The 19,293-nt window shown below is 33.4% G+C and overlaps 3 protein-coding genes across 3 annotated transcripts in view; 1 reads left to right on the plus strand and 2 right to left on the minus strand.

The window, feature by feature from the left end:
* The window catches only part of LOC132279456 (GDSL esterase/lipase At5g45670-like), a 38,965-nt gene extending 33,283 nt beyond the window's left edge, over positions 1-5,682 (plus strand). Inside the window, exons 5-7 of the mRNA XM_059781441.1 lie at positions 5,108-5,163; positions 5,271-5,501; positions 5,548-5,682. Coding sequence (XP_059637424.1) covers positions 5,108-5,163; positions 5,271-5,501; positions 5,548-5,682 — 422 coding nt within the window. The remainder of the gene's footprint in view (positions 1-5,107; positions 5,164-5,270; positions 5,502-5,547) is intronic.
* Positions 5,683-6,456: 774 nt separating this feature from the next.
* On the minus strand, positions 6,457-9,957 carry LOC132279466 (GDSL esterase/lipase At5g45670-like). The gene is made up of 5 exons (XM_059781452.1): positions 9,717-9,957; positions 7,947-8,071; positions 7,379-7,627; positions 6,988-7,234; positions 6,457-6,683 (listed from the first exon to the last, which is right to left on the minus strand). The coding sequence occupies exons 1-5, from the start codon at positions 9,955-9,957 to the stop codon at positions 6,457-6,459; spliced, it is 1,089 nt and encodes a 362-aa protein (XP_059637435.1).
* Positions 9,958-15,526: 5,569 nt separating this feature from the next.
* On the minus strand, positions 15,527-18,624 carry LOC132310673 (GDSL esterase/lipase At5g45670-like). The gene is made up of 5 exons (XM_059808701.1): positions 18,221-18,624; positions 17,390-17,514; positions 16,678-16,923; positions 16,198-16,453; positions 15,527-15,953 (listed from the first exon to the last, which is right to left on the minus strand). Exons 1-5 carry the CDS (start codon positions 18,486-18,488, stop codon positions 15,730-15,732), a joined length of 1,119 nt encoding a protein of 372 aa, XP_059664684.1. The 5' UTR covers positions 18,489-18,624; the 3' UTR covers positions 15,527-15,729.
* Positions 18,625-19,293: the final 669 nt, after the last annotated feature.

Raw genomic sequence — 19,293 nt, forward strand, 5'->3', positions numbered from 1 at the left:
TCCTTGCAGTCACTTCTCATGCTAGAGCGGGACTAACAGAGTAGTTTCCAGGGATCTAGAGGAGAGATTGCTGATTTTACACAAAGGTAAGGATCCTGATCTGAATATTGGTTGACTGATACAATTAAATCAGTTTCACTTTGTCTATTTTGGAACTAATAAGATATCAGTTCCTATCAATAACACGGATCACGAGACGGCTTAGATGCATAGCTGTGGTGAGTCACACTTTGTATTCAGTTTCGTCTGGTAGAAGTAATAGGGTGAAGGATGATTTTATTCACCGATATGGTAATTAAACTCTCGGTGGTTGTTACGCAATCTGTTGCGTTTTAGCATGTGTACACACTTGCTATTACCAGGGGAATGGAGGTGGTTAACTTAGAATATTTAAACTGATCCCACAAGAGGTAATACCTTACTCAGATGGGTTTAGGGTACTGAAGGAAGATTAGTAATGTCTTCCTGATTTCAGTAAGGTTGGAGTAACTGCGATGTAAATTAGTGAAATTTTACAGTGCAGTCAAATAGTTATGAGTTGCATCATGACATACAATGTTAGTTTTGGTGCGGTACGGATAGGGACATGTTCATAACTGTCTCAAGGAGTATCATTTGTTAGCAAAGTGGAAAAATTGATACTTGGATATCATTGGAGGTTTTAGCTACTTCCTATATCAACATGGAAGTAGGACTGATCGGGAGGGGATGGTTGGTAGGAAGTCCCGACATTGCTTGGAATTTTACTCCCATCAGAATTAGGAGTCGTGGATCAAGTAAGTTCGATTGTGGACATCACTGTTGGTGGTGTTTGTTTTGGCATGTTATGTCAAGTTCCACATTGCACTGATAACGGAGTCGTAGTCTGTGGTTATCTCGTATAGGAGTTAAACACTGCTTTGTCAATGAAGTTTTGAAGGTGTTGGAGCAACAACTATGCTTCTCATCTCTAGACAGGAAATCGGATCACGATATTATATGTGATCATGGCAAAACATTGTATTTTAGAGGAAGGTCAGTTTCACGTATCGCACTGACTCTTCACGGATTTTGGTTATTGGTTTAGGCAGTAGCCTATTGTTTAACGTTACCAACTTGTTAAGCGTTGGATGCATAAGAATTTTATGGGTTTATTCTATGGAACTTGAATGAATAGGGATTGTTACCCTTCGCTAAATATGGGTATGATTGGATCGTTGATAGATACAACCTAGGAGTTGTACATTTATGCTATATTTCTTTTACATGGAAACTTGGTATATTGTTGGTTATGTTGGGAATTTGGTAGAGCTCATCTAAAAGAGGCTATACCACACGAAAACGGAAATGAATTTTAAAAAGACATTAATTCAGCGTTTTGTGAATTCCGAGGACGGAATTCCTTTTGTTAGGGGGGAAGAATGTAATATCTCTAGTTTTCAAAAGAATAAAAAGGGAATTTAATTTTGTTTTTACAGCATTTTGATTTAATTATGTGACTTATGTGGTTTGTTTGCTTAGTTGATTTAGTGTTAATTTATTTTAAATTAATTGGTTAATTGTTATTATGTATTTGTTTTATCTAATTGGTTAATTGTAATTATTTGTTGGTTGGTTTTATTTAATTGTTTAATTGTGATTAAATTTACTTCTTTGATTTATTAGTTTTAATTGACGTGTTTTTATCTGGAAGCTTAGGTGGGTTATTTGTTTTAAACATGTGTGTTAGGGTTTTATTTTCATATAGTTTTGGGACGCTGACGTATATTAGGTTTTAATTAACAACTTGTAGATATAAGTTTAAGCCAACTTCTAGTTGGGTTGGACTTAGGATTAGGATTACTGGATTTGGGATTAGGGTTTCAGAGGAGTCTATATATATAGAACGATATATGTTGTTGCAAGGGTTTTTAGAAAAACCCTATTCACGTAGGGGTAATTTGAGAGGAAAAACAGAGATACATAGAAAAGGTTGTATACACTTCAATGTGTATATTCTTGTGTAGTCTGCTAGGGTTACATTAAAACCTTATTCACGTGGTATTAATCTATGAAGCTAAGGAGGAAAAACAGAGGAATGGAACAATGGTCAGAGGAGGGAGCAGTCTAAGAGAATTCTGAAACTTAGAGACGATGCTGCTGTAAGGTTTCAAAACGAAATCTAAAGGTAAGTTTCAGTCTATCTCTTTCCTGTAAACTTGTGTTCTGTGCATTCTTTATAGTCTCTAGGGTTTAATTCAACTTTAAAACTGATGGTTGATGCATGTATAGCAAACTATAACTTGTTGTGTTTAAAGAACTTAAATCAGTTTCCTGCATACTATGTTTGTTTATGAATTGAAACTTTTGTAAATTAATTCATAGTGGAAGGTGAAGAGTTTCTAGGACTTTGGGAACTTAGATGGAACACTAGGAATGTTAAAAGTGTTGGGACAGTGACTGGAAGCTTCGCCGGAAGCGCAGAAGGCAACCGGACGAAGCAGAGAAGACACATGGAGCAGAGACGGCTTTCAGGGGGAGAGAGCCGGCTCCCTAAGTGAGGGAGCCGGCTCCCATTAAAGTAGAGCCGGCTCTCCATGAGGGAGAGCTGGCTCTGGAAGATAAAGAGCCAGCTCCCATGGGGGGGAGCCGGCTCCCTTGAACAGAAACCCCTTCGGGGGTATTTTTGGTAATTTTTCTAACTTCAGGGGCTTGAACGGAGTTTTCAGAAAGTATGGGAGGTTGTAAATACTTAAAATTCACCTGTTAGATCCTTAAAATAGTTAGTATAAGTTGGGGGGTTAACTGGAGAAGACGGCATGAATTATAAAATATTAAATGTGAATGCCGTCGAAAGGAAGGAGGATTGTATTGCCAGCTGTTTTAGCAAATTCAATTAACTGAGATAACAGGTATTGTTAGGCTTTTATATCAAAGATATTTATGATATATTTAAGTTCTATGAGGGTTGGTTGGGTTGTGGTTGTGGAAGTCATGTAATTTAAATACATGACTGCATGCTGTCAGGAGTAGATGAGCTTTTATTTGCCGGTTTGTTTTAACCAGTTTATTTAGGTAAGTATAAAATACCGTTGGGGTTTTATATAGTGTGCAGTGAGACTTCTTAGTTGAAATATTATGTCAGGCACAGGTTTTAAGACGGAGGATTGAAAAGGACGTCATGTAATGAAATGATAATTTTCATGCCGTCAGGGATTAAGGAGGACTTTCATTACTAGTCTTTGTTTTAATAATTTAAATGAACTAGTATGAGAGTATGGTTAGGGATGTCTAGTATAATATGCTCAAGTCATATTTCTGATAGTCATTATACCATGATGTGGGTGTTAATTGATAAACTATTGAAATTTCTGTTTTGTCAATTGGATGGATATGGATAGTTTAAATTGTCTATCAATGCTTTAACAATTTAAATGGAAGTTTTATGATTATAAACATATACTGGATACATGATAAGACCTTAATAATGTCTGATTTCTATCATGCTAGTTTCTGGATATACTTGATGTTCATTTGAGTGTGCATTATTTGTGAATCATATGCATTATATGCACCGGTATAGGACGGTGGCATATTAGAGATGGATTAGATCAAAAAGCTAAGTCCTACCTCTTCATACGTAAGGAACGGATTAACTAAAACAGTTAAATCCTACATGGATGTATGTCTTGTCAATTAAAACAGTTGAACGACATAATGGATGTTTGCTCTTTATTTTTGTAGGAAGGATAGGGATTTAATTGAAACATTTAAATCCTAAGTAAATGTCGTGTCTTGGCAATGAACAGTTGAGCGGCACTTCGTTGGTTTTGGAAGGACTTTATATATATATATATATATATTTATTTATTTATGATGTCACGATATGAGCTTAAGTCTCAGGATCGATGGTTAGGGAGCGTATATGCATTGGGATGCATAACTAACTATGATGGTTTGATGTGTGCCCTGCTAAGTTTGCTAGTCAGGTTGAAACAGGCCTGTAGTCTAGGGAATGTCCTGTAATGTGGATATATTTATATTTACAGACTATTTAGATATTGCCGAGCTATCTAGGATGTATCTGCGTATTGGGTTTATGTATGGATTGTAGTAGGTTGGAACTTGCATGTGGGCCTGACCCACTCTTATTTTTCAGGTGTTCGTCAGTAGCAGGCTTAAAGTTTGATCGTGTTGATGCAGATACAGACACTCACTCTTCCGATTACATAGGATTTCTTTTCTATTTTAGTTTTGGATATCAGTATGTAAATTATTTTTCATTTGGGGATTAGGGGTCCACTAGATGGATTCCCGAGTTGTACGGATTTAAAGGATTAAATTTATATTAATTTATTATTTAAAGGTTGAGTAATTTTTTTTTATTTTTAGATTTCTTTCAGCGCATTATTATTTTATTCTTAATTCAGTTTTTTTATTCCTGCTTGTTTACATATTAATTGTTTGATATCTCTCGGATCTGTGCTCCGACTTGATCACTCGTGACTCGAGAATCGAGAGGTATCACAATAAGCATGAGGAAAAATTTATAATTTTAATCATGAGAACACATTCGAGATAAGAAGAGATATAGTATTTTCTTTTATGTTGGAAAATGCATAATATTTGATATATAATTTAAGATGCATAAAGTTATATTGGTACCATATTTTTTATTTTTAAGGAAAAGAAATTAGTTTAATTTTTTTAGATGAAAGAATTAAACATCTTAATTTAAAAATAAAAAAGAAAAAGAAAGAAGTAATAACAAAATATAATTTATTTTAAAAATATGTATTGGATCAAAAAAATCATTTTAGACGTCTACATTTTTAAGAAGTTGGGACATTTAAAAAAAAAAAAAAAAAAAATGTTTTTTTAACTTTTTTTATGCATAAATTGTTCATGAGGGTAGATTGGTCTAATTTATTAAATTATAAAGTTAAAAAAGTCTCTTAAATGGTTAAAGGATAATTTAGTCAATTTCTGTAAAGGAGTGTTTTTGTTTAAAAAATATGTAAGTTTTCTCCTAGTGTCCTTTTTGTCAAATTTCAAGAGGTGTAACTATACTTTACCCTAAAACTTTCTCGTGGTAGTGTGTGGTACGAGGATTGGCTTCCTTTTGTTTATATATGGGTTATATGAAAAGCTCGAAATAAGGTGTTTGACAATGCTGATTGGAGTCCCGTGGAGGATTCAAATATGGTAGTGGAACGTTATTGGGAGTTTACCAATTCACAGAAAAAATGTAGGAATATTTTCCAAACCTCCCCAAAAAAATTTGTCTAATGATATTTGGTCTTGTCCTCCAGATGGAGTTGTCAAATGCAATGTCGATGCTGGAGAGTGTTGTGTTCCAGGATTTGTCGGGGGCTGTTCTTCAGGCAGTAGTAATATTAAAACCTTTTCTGACCTCTTTGGCGTTGTTGGCGGAGGCGTCTTGCTTTAGAAGTGCAGTTGGTTGGGCTCGGTCCTTCAATTTTCAGAAAGTGTGCTTTGAATCGGATGCTAAGCTAGTTGTAGACTTCTTGATTGGTGCCGATGTCTGTTCTGTAGAGATTTATTCTCCAATTTTTTATATTCTTGCAGACCTTAAATAATCGTTCTCATGATTTTCAATCTCTAATGATCGACGCCAAGATAACAAGGTTGCTCATGCTCTTGCTTCCTTACCAAAGGGAGGTGCAGATTCGAATTTGTTTCTCTCTCCTCTTCCTGCTTTGATACTCTATATCTAACACAAGATACATTGCATCCGTACAAGTCCCTATTAGAATTTACTAGGCAAAAGCATGCATATAGCTAGGTATAGGCAATTAAGCTTATGTCACTAAAGTGTGTTCTAAGATCCACCAAGATATATATAAGACAAAGTCTTTTACAATTTGGTGGATACTAGATTTCTTTGATTTTGATTTAATCGTATATCCAACCTGCTCTTCATAGCATATTGTCAATTTCATATATGCACCGCTATTAATTTACCTATTTTAAGGAGCTACCCTTCTGTCTTTGCAACAGGAAAGAGTGTGTCACGTTTTTATTTTTTATTTTTTATTATATATATATATATATATATATATATATATATATATTATTTTACGATGGATTATGAGTTTCACATACATTTCATTCCTTTCAGGTCGGTGCATGTTTATGAAAGTGTATCTTCATCATTATCATTGTTATATGAATGAGTTCAGCCATGCAAAATCCCCTTTTCATCTCCACTAGCATTTAAAGCATCTATCCTCTTACATTTGATCAGGAGCGATATTATTTACTACCCTGCAAAAATATTAAAGATCTCCAACATGGAGGGGCAGAGCCAGTATATATATAACACATGAAATGATAGCTCAAACATGTACTTTTATTTAGTTAGAGCGTTTTATTTGCAATAATGGCAACAGATCAAAGATCATAGATTTTTTTCCAACAAATCAAAGATACTAGATTATTAATCATATACATATATATATAAATATTGATCATCATTCAATAGAGCTGAAGCTGAGCAAGACAGCGGATATCAATCGGATAAGTGTCCATGGGAGTGGCAGCACTATACGCTCGTGGGGCTACAAGCTGACTCACAATCTCAGTAGGATGGAATGCATCCCAAAAAGCATAAATTGATCTGTTAGTGCATGGAATGCTGTTAGGGATACATAGTCCTGTTGTTGCGGATACACTGCAGCAAGGTGCGTTTAATATTGTAATACCTGAAATTAAATTACATACATGTGAACAAATGTCATCAATAATATTACACAATTTACACTACACCTTGCCCACTACAAAAAATGATTGAAATTTGAAATAGATATGTGTGGGAGGGGGAATAATAATCATGTAAATAAGTTCATATCACGCATAACAAAATTTTTAATTAATGATACGTTTTTAAAATTATTATATATTTAATTATAATATTGTAATGGATGTATATTAACAACAACAACAACAAAAAGTGGAAACAAATTATATAGGTATCATTTATGTTAAAAGTTGCTGCTAATAACTTGCCGGCAGCTGAAGGATCCCCTGAGTTAATATGAGTGGTGTTGATATAGATAAATTTTCCATCGGTTAGATCACAATTGAGCTGATCAACAAGCGTCTTGAGTCTTGTGTTGAAAAGAGTGACGTAGGCGTTAATAAAATCAACACACGCAGACCCATTCGTGCCAAATGTGGCTATCTCTGCTGGAGTGCAACCTATTGGACCAACGTCGAACAATGCAACCTTTCTAGCTCCTGCTGTGTACAAAGTCTACCATCCAAATTATAAACAATTAATAATATTATTAGTATTAAGACACTAGTACAAGTACTAATTGCAATTAAGTCATATAACTATATATGTGTGTGTGTGTGTGTATATATATATATATATAAGAATTGTAACAGTACTGACCCTTAGTTGCTGTTCGTACTGTGTGATAAGGGCTGCTGCATATTGATCCGGTGTAAAAAGGGTGCTTGTTGGGTAGATTTGTGGTATTAAGTAGTTGTTGATGTAATCGTTACTACCAATTCCAACACTATATATGCACTTGCCTACGTATTCTTTAGCTTCATCAACTGTGCTTCTTCGTAAAGTAGCAATGCGTGACAATGTCACTTGATGATTTGCTAACTGCCCATTCATGCTGAACCGACCACCCTGTAATAAGGTATTAAGACAGATTTTATATATATATATATATATATATATAGTTGAAGTGGAAATATGCAACAATTGCAGACTTGTACCAATATACTAATTGATTGGAATTGCCGTGGTATTATTTTTCAAGGAGAGTCTAGCATGCATATATAGGCTCAATTCGTGTGGCTTTGATTCTAAGGTCTGTAGTGATTAAGGGCTGTTTGGTTTGGTTTAGTTTAGCTTTTAGAAAACAGTTTTCAATTGTCGGAGAATTATAAAAGACAATTATATGAAGAAGCTACACAAGCATATGTACACACAACTAGCTCATTACCACGTTGGTTCCAGTCTCATCACGAATTCCACCTCCGCCGGATGCATAATTCACGCCTCTGAGGATATTCGTGCCTGTTGCATTTACAAAGGGTAGAATGCGATCGGTGAACCCTAGAAGTTCAGCTGTAATGCCAAGTGTTCAATCAGCATGATGATTTATTTGGCAAGCAATAGCTACAAGAAGGAAGCTTTAGCATCTATATGAATTAATTTCGCTATTTACATAAAAATAAAATAGACACTACTTAAATTCCAACAAATTAAAAGTAGATGTTGAAGCTGCACTTTCATGTTCACCGGAAATTATGGAAATTTATAGAATTAACTAGAAATTTTACATGGACAAATATTCAAGACACGCCTGGTAATTTGAAGAAAAGTAATTATTGTTGGCATAAATGGAAAATGTAGTGATTTAAGACTTAAATAGGGAAAGAAACAAAAAATCAGAGAGAAGTATGATTTATTAGTACTAAAGAAAAAGTTTTGGACTTATTTGTTTTTAAATGAAAAAGTTAGGACTTGGTGGGAATTTTTCCTACTTTTTACTATAATAATGTGCATGTTTATATGAGTGTACGTGATTTTTCAAATATATATAGAAAGAAAAATGATAAAGGCCCCCATTCAATTGAAAACTAAATGAATCCATGATAACTCATATCATTATTTGAAATGTTAAATATCTTCACGCGTAAAGAAAATGTCAAATGGAATACCCAAATTTACAAAATTTATTTGCAAAATAAATATAAACCTTGTGACATCTTAAGCCTTAAGAGTTGCTTAATATATTATGTTTGACTTCAAATTAGATAAAAGAATAATAAGAGTAGTTTAGCTTGTCATACTATGGCCTTAGTAAGCTGCGTGGAATTGTGGCATTTGAAGTCTTGATGTTGACTTCTTCCTTTGGTGAATTTTATTGAAAAATTAATTATAATATATATATATATATATATATATATATATATATATTATACTATTAGAATTGTTATGTAACCCACCCGAGGCTAACCTAGATCAGCCCTATTTTTTATCCGAAGTCAAAATTTTGAACATGAGTTGAGCTTAGATTACGGAGCCTTGGTTGAGCCTGAGTTGTACACCTTATAAAGTAATGATATACAGTTGTTTTAGGAACTTACCTACCAAAAGGGAAAAAATTTCCCTTTTATGCATAATGCAGTTGTACCAGTACTATTTAATAAATAAATTTTATATAAAAAAGGGCTATCTACCTTTTTATTTATTTATTAATTTTTATTATTATTTGTGATTAGATCACAATGTAGCTTGCTAGTTGCTGCCTTGGAAAAAAAACCTAAAACAAATAATAATATAAAAAATGATTGTAGAAAACGAGTGATATTTTAGATTGGTCATTTCTAACAAGTTAGAAATATATTTAATTCCACTCAAAAAAATCAAGTTGACTTTAGGTTTCTCAGTATTAATTGATCAAGAGATCTTGTTGTATTCAATTCGAAGAGGCTTCATAATCATTCTTCTACCCAATATGTTTTGGAGTGAGTATCGAAACGTGGTAACGAGGATAAAAGAAGGAATAATGTTATGATGAAAACACTCTCATCACGCATTCAATTCAATGAATGAGCGGGCAAACCTCACATGAAGAGGCCCTCAAAAAAAGGGGGAAAAAAAAAAAAGCAATAAATTTAAATAAAAAAGAAAAAAAATACCACAGGCAAATGAATAAATAAAAAAAGGAATTTAATGGCATCTATTTTATGAAAGAAAAACGGACCAATTATGTCCACTGTAGTTCGGCCATTGGTGAATCTGCCTGTGGGACCATCAGGGAAATCAATCCCATAGGGCGGGAAATTAACTTTAGCCAGACTAAGGAGGGGATTGTTGTTGCCATCATCGGCCAATGAGTCTCCAAATATGAAGTAACATGGGACTTGTGGTGCACCACCAGCCAATGGGCTCAAGTTGGCAACTATTAAGGTTATGATGGAAAACACATTAAGCCCACAAGCCATTGATGGAAAGAACAGAAAGCCAATCAAAGGAAAAGAAAGTAGAAAGAGAAGAGGTAGTTGGTGTGAGAAGATGGGAAACACGGAGGAGGAGGAGTATATATAGAGGAAAAGAAAAGTTCTAAGGCCTAGAAGGAAGTGGACTTGAAGTGTTTGGCAGCCTTATTTTTATTCATTTTTTTGTTGTCTTTTCCCTATTCCCTTGGAGGTTATGAGAGATGTTCTTTTTTTCTTTTCCCACGTTGTGAGAGGTATTGAAGTTTGGCATAAAATTAAATAATATCAAGTGGGAGTGGAATCATTTGCATCCTAGAATGATAGACTGGGGACTTTCTTTTGTTTTGATGGTGGCTCGGTCCACTCTCTTGGCAACTCAACAAACCATGAATTACGTCACCTTGAAAGAACGCTCGTATATAATATTGAAATATATATTATATACATGGATTATATTCTGTTTACTTGTCCCTTCTTTTCTTTTATATATATATATATATATATTATATTCTGATTCCTTGATTTATTCTTTTTGTCAACTTTATTTCTTATGTATTGTGTATTAATGCAATGTAAACTTATCAAGAATTAATAAGAGAAATGTAACATTAGTGGCTCTTGATCCATGGATTTAGGCCTTAGTGTCAAACCATGTATATACTGTGTTCTCCAACTTTCTCTCTTCCATCTTCTTATTTTACATCTTGTATTTTTGCATCCTAAAGTTAACATAAATCTCTTGATTTTTTAACCGATTGTGTGGTAGTGTAATGCTTTTTAGAGTATTTCATAATCTATTACTGAACACACATCAATTCTCCCATTTCATATATACGGTATAACTATCGAAAAAAAATTCGAAAGTGATTCTAAGAAAATTCAAACTTTGCGTTAGTTTATTCTTTTGGAATTTTTTTTGTAAGCCAATTTGTTTTGAAGAGTTTTTATTTAAATGACTAATATATTCCACCTGTAATAAGTCTGTTAGCTAGATTCCAGTAAATTAACAATGTAGCAGTATGAAGGATTGCATTTTATAAGAAAAATGATAATTAATTCCACAAAACTCACCAAACCCACATGAATTTTGGACCACGCAGTCGGTTAGTATATCAAGGTCTTTTTGTATAATTAAATAAAAAAGGGTTAGAGACAGGCTGTTGAGTCATTTAAGATGAGGTTGGACAGAGTTTAATATTAATTGTCTAAACATTCTCTTGTGCTCAGACTTTGATCAATTACAAAAACTAGAATAAAAAAGTACAATAATTGAATTGAAGAGTAAAAGGCACTATAACCAATAATGAAATGTTTCCCATAAGGTTAGGACATTCTAGTTAGCAGAATATAATATTTGCATAGGATTTAAATTCATCATTCAAGAATCACTATCCTTCTAGTTAAGTTTTCTCGAATTGAGAGGTGTGTTGAGCTTTTCTTTTTCTTAGTAAAGATATTGTCATGGAATGAAAGTTACATGTATTTAAATCAAATTCATCGTGCAGCAAAATAACTAGGAATCCCACTATGAATGAAGAATTTGCGTTAGGTATTAGAAGAGTGTATGGTTTGTTGAGAGGTATTAGTTTAGCGTTTTACAATGAAAAGCATGAGGGCTTTAAGATGGTGGATATACATATCATAATCAATATTCCCCAAGCAGCAATACACACAAAAACACAACCACTCTGTGGTGAAAGAGGATAAATTCAATGAAGTAATGCCGTGTTATTAGGGGGTAGACATGTTGAACTTTGAATGTGTGGGGGCATGTTCTAAAGTCGAAGATACAAGAAAGATTGTGTTATGATATACGCCGGCATAGCGTATTATTTAGGTTTGCAAGCATGTTTTAACTCACTCAAATAAAAAATTTCTTTATATGGATCAATCTTATCTCGTTAACTTACTACATTTAAAAGAGTCACAACCTCGATACAAAAATTACATATTATCACAACCTCTTAACGTGTAATTATAAATAAATAGTATGTAATGGTAATAATTCGTATTATTACATCATATTTGTGTCATGTCGATCTAATACTATTATGTTATGTTATGAACTAAGTCACATAGAGCGTCGAGCGAGAGCAAGAGGAAGAGCGAAAGCGAAAGCGTCAAAGTCTAAATTTTTTTGAAAGCGGGAGCATTTTAAAAGTGTCTGTATATTAGGTTTAAATAAAATTATATAAAGTCATGACATATATATTTTGTATTTTTTTATTTATTTAAATTCATATGTAAATATATTCATTATTATTTATTTTTTTTTCACTAATAGATGCGTGGTTTATTTGTAATATTTTCCAATTGAGAAGTTTTTTTTAGTAGCACATTTTCAAATATATATGGTAGTATAACTATGCCAATACAACACACGTGCAGTTTAAATAATTAATCAATATATTGAGTAATAATGTAAGTAATAAATGCATATATGGTAATATAGGTGTTCTATATCACTAACAAATTTAACTGTATAAAGTGAATTAGTATAAAAATCGGGAATCCTAATTGGTGAATTACAAAAATTGAATTCACGAATTTGTCGTGAGAACGGGACTACTTTGGACGAATTGTGTGACTAAGGTCATGAATGACAATATTAAGAAGACCATTTCTTGCATCCTTCCATGTAGGCTATGTAGCCCATACGCGACTCGATGGTACAAATTAAATAGAAATGTAAATGAATTTCAACATGTTGCCCTTACGCGACTAGATGCATACAAATTAAATAGAAATGTAGAATGTAAATGAATTTCAAAATGAAGAGATGTGAAACATGTGCAAAAATATAGCTAGATGACGATTCTTTGGCGGAGCACTAAATGAAATGTAATAAATGTAGATATCTAACACAAATATGAGAGACCGAGAGATGAGTTAGATAAAGAAAAAAAAGTAAACTAACCAATGAGATTTATGGTGAAAGCAGAGATACTTGTCCTCATGAGAGATACTGCTTGCCATGTGAGCTTGTTTTGCCTTTAATACTTGCCTTGTACTAGTATTTATAATCCTAGATTTTTTGGGTAATTCCTAGAGATTCTTGATGGAGTTGGTCCTTACCCAATCCCTAAGGTCATAGGTTATGATTTTCTTAGGGCATAGCGTGTTAAGTTTCTCATGCAAACGTTAAATGCATTCGATCGAGAAAAAGCGGTGATTGAGGCATTAATGGTAATTGTAAGAGTTTCTGCAATCGCATATGTTTACTATCCCTTTAGCTAGGCTTGTTAGACATTTTTGGACTTCTCACCCACAAAATCAAAATCCTTCTAAGTATCCCAAATTGTACGCGAGAAGGTCATGTACGTCTTTTATCTCATTTTATACTTTATAACTTTGGCTCGAGGACGTGAAATGCCACATATTGGTTCTCTAGACTTGGTAACTAGGGCCAAGGCTTTCTTAAGACTTGAGGGTCATGCCTTTTGAGGTTAATTTGATGATCTAGCATGATGTTAGGGTTTTCTTTGGTCTCGAAAATCTGACTCTCGAGATTTAGTGATCTAACATGACATTATAGTTTTCTTTGGACTCAAGAATCACGTTGAGGTTTGATGACCTGGCATGATCAATGTCAAAGTTTTCTTTAGATTCGCAGGTTATACTCTTTGGATTTGACAACCTGACATGATCTCAAGGTTTTCTTTGGGTTCAAGGGCGGAGCCAATGTATGCCCAAGGGGCATACCCCTCTGGCCTAGCCCCTCTTACTATAATATATACACATAATTTATGTATTTTTATATGTATATATAAAAAAAAATTCATATAATGCCCCCTAGAAATTTTTATTTTTTAAAATTATCTCTAATGTTGTATTATCTCTAATGTTGTATTTCTTCGTTTTATTACTCTTTAAATTGGTTTAATTTCCTTAAAAAAAATAAAAATAAAAACAAAAAAGTCAAATTTTCCTTTTTAAATCAAAGTTCAATTTTTTTCCCTTTCAAATTCTCTCATTTTTCTTTCCTTTTTAAAATATTTGTTAACTATTTATCTTTCTTAAACGACTCATTAATTGACATATTATTTTGAGTAATTTTATTCTTTACCGATTGATTTGAAGACTCTATTTTTATTATTATGTCTATTGAATTTTTTTTTTTTACACCATGCCCCCTCAATTTAATCCTGTTTGGATTCGAGAGTAATACTCTTCAACCTTGACATGTTATAATTGTTTTTTCGTGATCTCAAGGAGGTAGTTTTTTTGTACAGAGAGTTATGGTCATGTGGGCCTATTCTTGACTTTTTAAAGAGCCGTATGATCAATTACTTTATTAGCTACGTTGGCAATGTTTGTTTGACCTTTCAATGTTCACGTTATAGGCACCATGTGACCTGCCATTATTAATTTAACTGTAATTAAAATGGTTAGCTAATGGATTGTCATCAGGAAGGGGGGAAAAAAAATTATATCATACTGTTCAAATCAACCAATTATTCCACTTGTGGGATGTTTTTATATTACTTTTATGTCAAACAATAAATGATGGAATTGGATAATGATGGGCCGGTTATGGATTCTGTATCATGGAATTCAATTGATAATATAACTTTCGAAAAAAAAAAAAATCCAATTGATGATATAGGCCTTATATTCAATTGGGCATATGTGATATGCCATAGGTCTTATTCAGGTCCTCCATTTCTCGTGGCCTTTGTTTTAAGCCCTTTTTTGGGGGCTTTTAAGTGGCCTGTTTTAGTTTCTTTGTCATTTTATTGTGTTGGGCCTCGACCCATTTTACGCTTTTCTGTTTTCTCTAGGGGTTATGCCCCTTTGCCTTTGTTTATCTTGAATATAATTTTTCAGAAGTTCAAGAAAAAGCGCACACTGATAATTTTTCCCCTAAGTGGAGAATAGAACTTGTATCATTTGGACTAATTTTCATTGATGCAAAAAAACACTTTAAAAAAATTCCTCTTTTAATCAGTTTCTCAATACTCAATCAATATTCAAGAACGCAAAAAATATACGGATCGAATCTTCGATACGATTCAATTCTGGTTTCGGTTCCAAAAATAAAAAAAAATTAGTTTACAGTTCCAGTTTAAGTTCATCAGGACCGTATTGTAAACTAAATAAATAAATATATTTATATATATATATATAGATATATATATTGTATATATAAAAAATAAGTGTGAGCCTTAGAGATTTTGTATTCTCTGTTTGGATGATTATGTTGGAACTGGTTAAGTGGTGAGGTCATCACGCAAGATGTGAAAATTTGACGAGCATTTTTTTTTTTTTTTTTTTGAGGCAAGAAGTGTTAAAAGTTAGATTAATAGATGAGAGAATCGAAACCTGGCACTCTAAAGCCTATCGGAGACACTAACCTACTGGGGCAATTTGACGAGTATTATATTTGTGCTAAATGAAAAAATTATTAATCAACAATTAAATTTTGTATTTATTTAATTTATGGTTTAAATTTCATTCTCTTCTTATAGTCCGAACCCCAAAGCTACGCCACTAAAGTAAATAATTTCCATTGGAGTTGTAACACAATAGCATTTCTTCTTCAAAACAATGACAACAACCATAGCAATACCAATGATGCAGATAAATAATAATATGAAAATTTCATACTTAGATCATCTCTTTCTTCAGAGTTGAGCTAAAACTCCAATAATTTTCATTGAAGTACATTGCAACACAACGACATTTGTTCTTCAAAACAATGACAACAACTATAACAATACCAATAGTGATACAGATATATAATAATACGAAAATTTCATACTTAGATCATCTCTTTCTTCAGAGTTTAGCTAAGCGAGCAATGCCGAATGGGTAAGCATCTGATGAAGATTGAGGGTTATATGATCTCCTACCAACAACCACATTTGCAGCTTCTGTTGGGTGAAATGCATCCCAAAACAAATACTCATTTCTATTTTGGCATGGAGTTTGAAGAGGTAGACATGTTATTTGACCATTGTTTCTCCCTACACCGCAACACCCCGCATTCGTAACCCTAAGACCTGAAATTAACAAAGCAAATATACATAAACATTTGTATACAACAATATTTACAAAAGAATTATAATACGGAATTCGATAGTCTGAACAACTTTCAAACTGTTTTTATGTTAGTGGAGGCTGATATCATGACATCAAACCCACCCATGAAAGTTATCCCAATGTCGGATTCTAAAGTACTTTGTAATTAATTGCAAATTTGATGAAATGATTATGTATAGAGGAAGGGTGTTGAGAATAATTTACCAAAAGATGAAGGGCTGTTGATTAAATCTTGGAAAATTCCATAAGCATTAATGTAGATGAATTTTGCATCAGCTAGATTGTTGTTGAAGTCGTTGACAAGAGACTTGAGGTTGTTATTGAACATTTGATTTGCACTGTTGATTCTTTCTACACACGTTGAACCATCTGGGCTGTTTTGGGCCAATTCACTTGGGCTGCAGCCTATCTGGCCCACTCCGATCACAACAACCTTCCTTGCTCCATAGTTGTACAAAGTCTGATGCCACAAACAGGAAAGTCAATTATCTTTCAGTTGATTATTTTAAAAATCTTGCAACTATAGAGATATATAACAATAGAAAGTTATACAAAGGGCGTAATTTTTGAAAATACTGTTTAGAATAAAAATTCAAACCGAGAATGATAATAAGAGTTCTATCTCTTGAATGTATTGGATAAATCTCGGTTAGACTCTTAGATGCAAGAATTAAGAGTACTAACCCTTAGTTGTTGGGAATATTGTTGAGCGAGAAGATCAGCATATTGTTGAGGAGTATATTGGCGACTGCTGGAGTAAAACTGAGGCATGAAATAGTTGTTAAGGTAATCGTTGCTGCCCAATCCAACAGAGTATATGCACTTGCTCAGATAATTTGCAGCTGAATCCTCATCACCAAGTAAATCCACCACCTGAGATACTGTGTTCTTGTAGTTGTTTACTTGCCCATTCATGCTAATCCTCCCACCCTATAACCATAACACACATACATGTATGTGTAATCATTAGTAATTATAAGTTTTGCACAATAGGGAATGAGAAATTCCGTTCTTGTTTCTTTCCACAGTTGGCCTCAATCCCGAATAAGAGAGCGAGGTTGTGTTAAGTAATTTGAAAGACATATTAAAACTATTATGAAGAGGCTGCAACACATTACTGAAACAGTAAGGACGGTCAGAATCATTCATACTTACGTATGAGCGTCACATGTGTGAATGATCTGACCGTCCACGTGTGATATTCTATAGAGGAAAGCAAACTCGACGAAAAACAATGACTTAATTGGTATTGTATGATAGAAAATGAGACATTCCGCCACACTTGTGAATGATTCTAACCTTCCACGCGTGTTGTAGGCAGAAAATCCAAACTCGACGAAGAAAAAAAATATGATAGGGAATGAGAGATTGCAGATTTGGAGAGAGAGATGATTACCAATTGCTGTCCAGTTTCATCTCTAATTCCTGCAGCTGCTGATGCATAATTAACTCCTTTGAGTATGTCTTGACCTCTTGCAGATGCATAGGGAGGAATATAATCATCGAAGCCCAAAAGCTCAGCTGTAGATATATAGCAATATATTAAATTTATTAAGCTTGTTATATAATGTTATAGTAGTTATCCTAAATATTATAATAATATGTATCTGTAAAATCAAAGTGTTATGAGACCATCTCTAATTAATGCATGGTTTGGGCATATATATTTTGCATGCCTTGGACAACATATAATAGACACCATGTACTTGATTTGATCGCAACATGCAGTCCATATATGTGTACCATGCAAACATGCAATTTTTTGTTTTGTGTGTGTGTGTGTGTGTGTGTGTGTTATGGCCCCTGTTAGGTAGGAATGACACAAATTCAACCTCTGCCAGGACATGTAATTACTTGATGTGTCTGGTCCATGTGACCCACCTAAATTTATAGAATTTAATAGGAAAAATTAAAGGTGGGTCAAGTCTGATTTTACCGACACAAATATTTTAAATATACAAGTTACAATTTAATGATTTTAGCTACAAATATTTTAAATATAAAGTTACAATCCATATTTCTTCTGTTTGATATTGGAGTCGCCCCAAAAATAAAATAAAAAATAAGTCATACCGTATGACATTGTTATTCATTTTTAATAGTCTAACGGAAAGGCCTAACTCTAATTTATTCAAAAAAAAAAAAAAAAAGGGTTCTAAAGACTCTAAAGCTATTAATTATTAAATAGATGATATTTATGCATGTATAGAGAGAGAGAGAAGCTCACCAATGACATCAACTGTAGTCTTTCCGTTAGAAAACCTCCCAGTTGGTCCATCGGGGAAGTCAATCCCGTAAGGCATGTAATTGGCTTTTGCCAATGAATTGATTGCATTATTATTCCCATTATCAACCAATGAATCACCAAAAATGAAGTAACAAGGCACTTGAGGCTGTGCTCCAACCCCAAACAAACCCCAATTCATGATCACCACTACCACCACGCACATGTTCACCACCAACCATTTCTTCACAACCTCATGATCACCACCCATTGTCTAAACACAAGATATATCACAAGAGAATGATATATATATGTGTGTGTTTGTGTGTGTAGCTAGAGAAGCAAATAAATTAATAAAGGTGGTGATCAAGAAGTGATATGATCCAAAAGGAATGGAATGGTGTGTGTGATGAAATTAAAAGCTACGAGTGTGTATTTATATAGGAGCTAGCAGAGAGACAGAGTGTTTGGATGAGACGGAGTGGTCATTTTCTTAGCTTATAAAGATTACAGTTGAGGAGGTAGATAGATGCATTTATTTCACGCGGATATATAACGTGATAGCCGCACTGCGGCTCAGTACTCACTCTTTGAATAATTTTGTTTTAGTTTTTGGCAATGCATGGGAATTGAATTTCATGAATAATGTCACTTACAGTCCAAAGTACGATACTGTGTAGATTTGCAGTCGTTGGCTATAATAAGCTTTTAATCACATGGAATACTAAGCATAGTTGTCGGTGGGTCGAACTGCATGTCTAGCGCTGTATAAGTGAATATTTCAAAAATTTATAAATTACGAAGTAATAATGTACATTATACTATGATAATTTTTCACAAATATAAATATCTAAAGGTAAGGTATCATTTCAAAAATGCTTCCCAAAGCCATGTTTTTTATTATTATTAGAACGGTCAAAGTGGACAAAATGCATGTTTGTGTATCTTGTCAAGATGATAAAAAATAAAAATAAGATATATATTTTTTTACAGCCAAAATAGGTAAAAGTGAAGGCCAAATTGCACTATGCTCTCTTCTATCAAAATTAAAGTTCTAAAATACTCATTTTGACAAC

Source organism: Cornus florida, unplaced genomic scaffold, assembly GCF_030987335.1.
Source record: "Cornus florida cultivar Cherokee Brave unplaced genomic scaffold, ASM3098733v1 CherokeeBrave_3.0.0_Hap2_Chr01, whole genome shotgun sequence".
NCBI lineage: Eukaryota > Viridiplantae > Streptophyta > Magnoliopsida > Cornales > Cornaceae > Cornus > Cornus florida.

What these genes read in the sequence shown, in the direction of transcription:
- LOC132279466 (XM_059781452.1), bottom strand. Translation starts at nt 9,957, where the DNA reads ATGGCTTGTGGGCTTAATGTGTTTTCCATCATAACCTTAATAGTTGCC. An exon ending in ATGAGACTGGAACCAACGTG is followed by an intron (nt 7,628 to 7,946) that starts GTAATGAGCTAG and finishes ACCTTATTACAG; the next exon opens with GGTGGTCGGTTCAGCATGAA. An exon ending in AGGGGATCCTTCAGCTGCCG is followed by an intron (nt 6,684 to 6,987) that starts GCAAGTTATTAG and finishes ATTTAATTTCAG; the next exon opens with GTATTACAATATTAAACGCA.
- LOC132310673 (XM_059808701.1), bottom strand. Translation starts at nt 18,488, where the DNA reads ATGGGTGGTGATCATGAGGTTGTGAAGAAATGGTTGGTGGTGAACATG. An exon ending in GACTACAGTTGATGTCATTG is followed by an intron (nt 17,515 to 18,220) that starts GTGAGCTTCTCT and finishes ATATATCTACAG; the next exon opens with CTGAGCTTTTGGGCTTCGAT. An exon ending in CAACAGCCCTTCATCTTTTG is followed by an intron (nt 15,954 to 16,197) that starts GTAAATTATTCT and finishes TGTTAATTTCAG; the next exon opens with GTCTTAGGGTTACGAATGCG.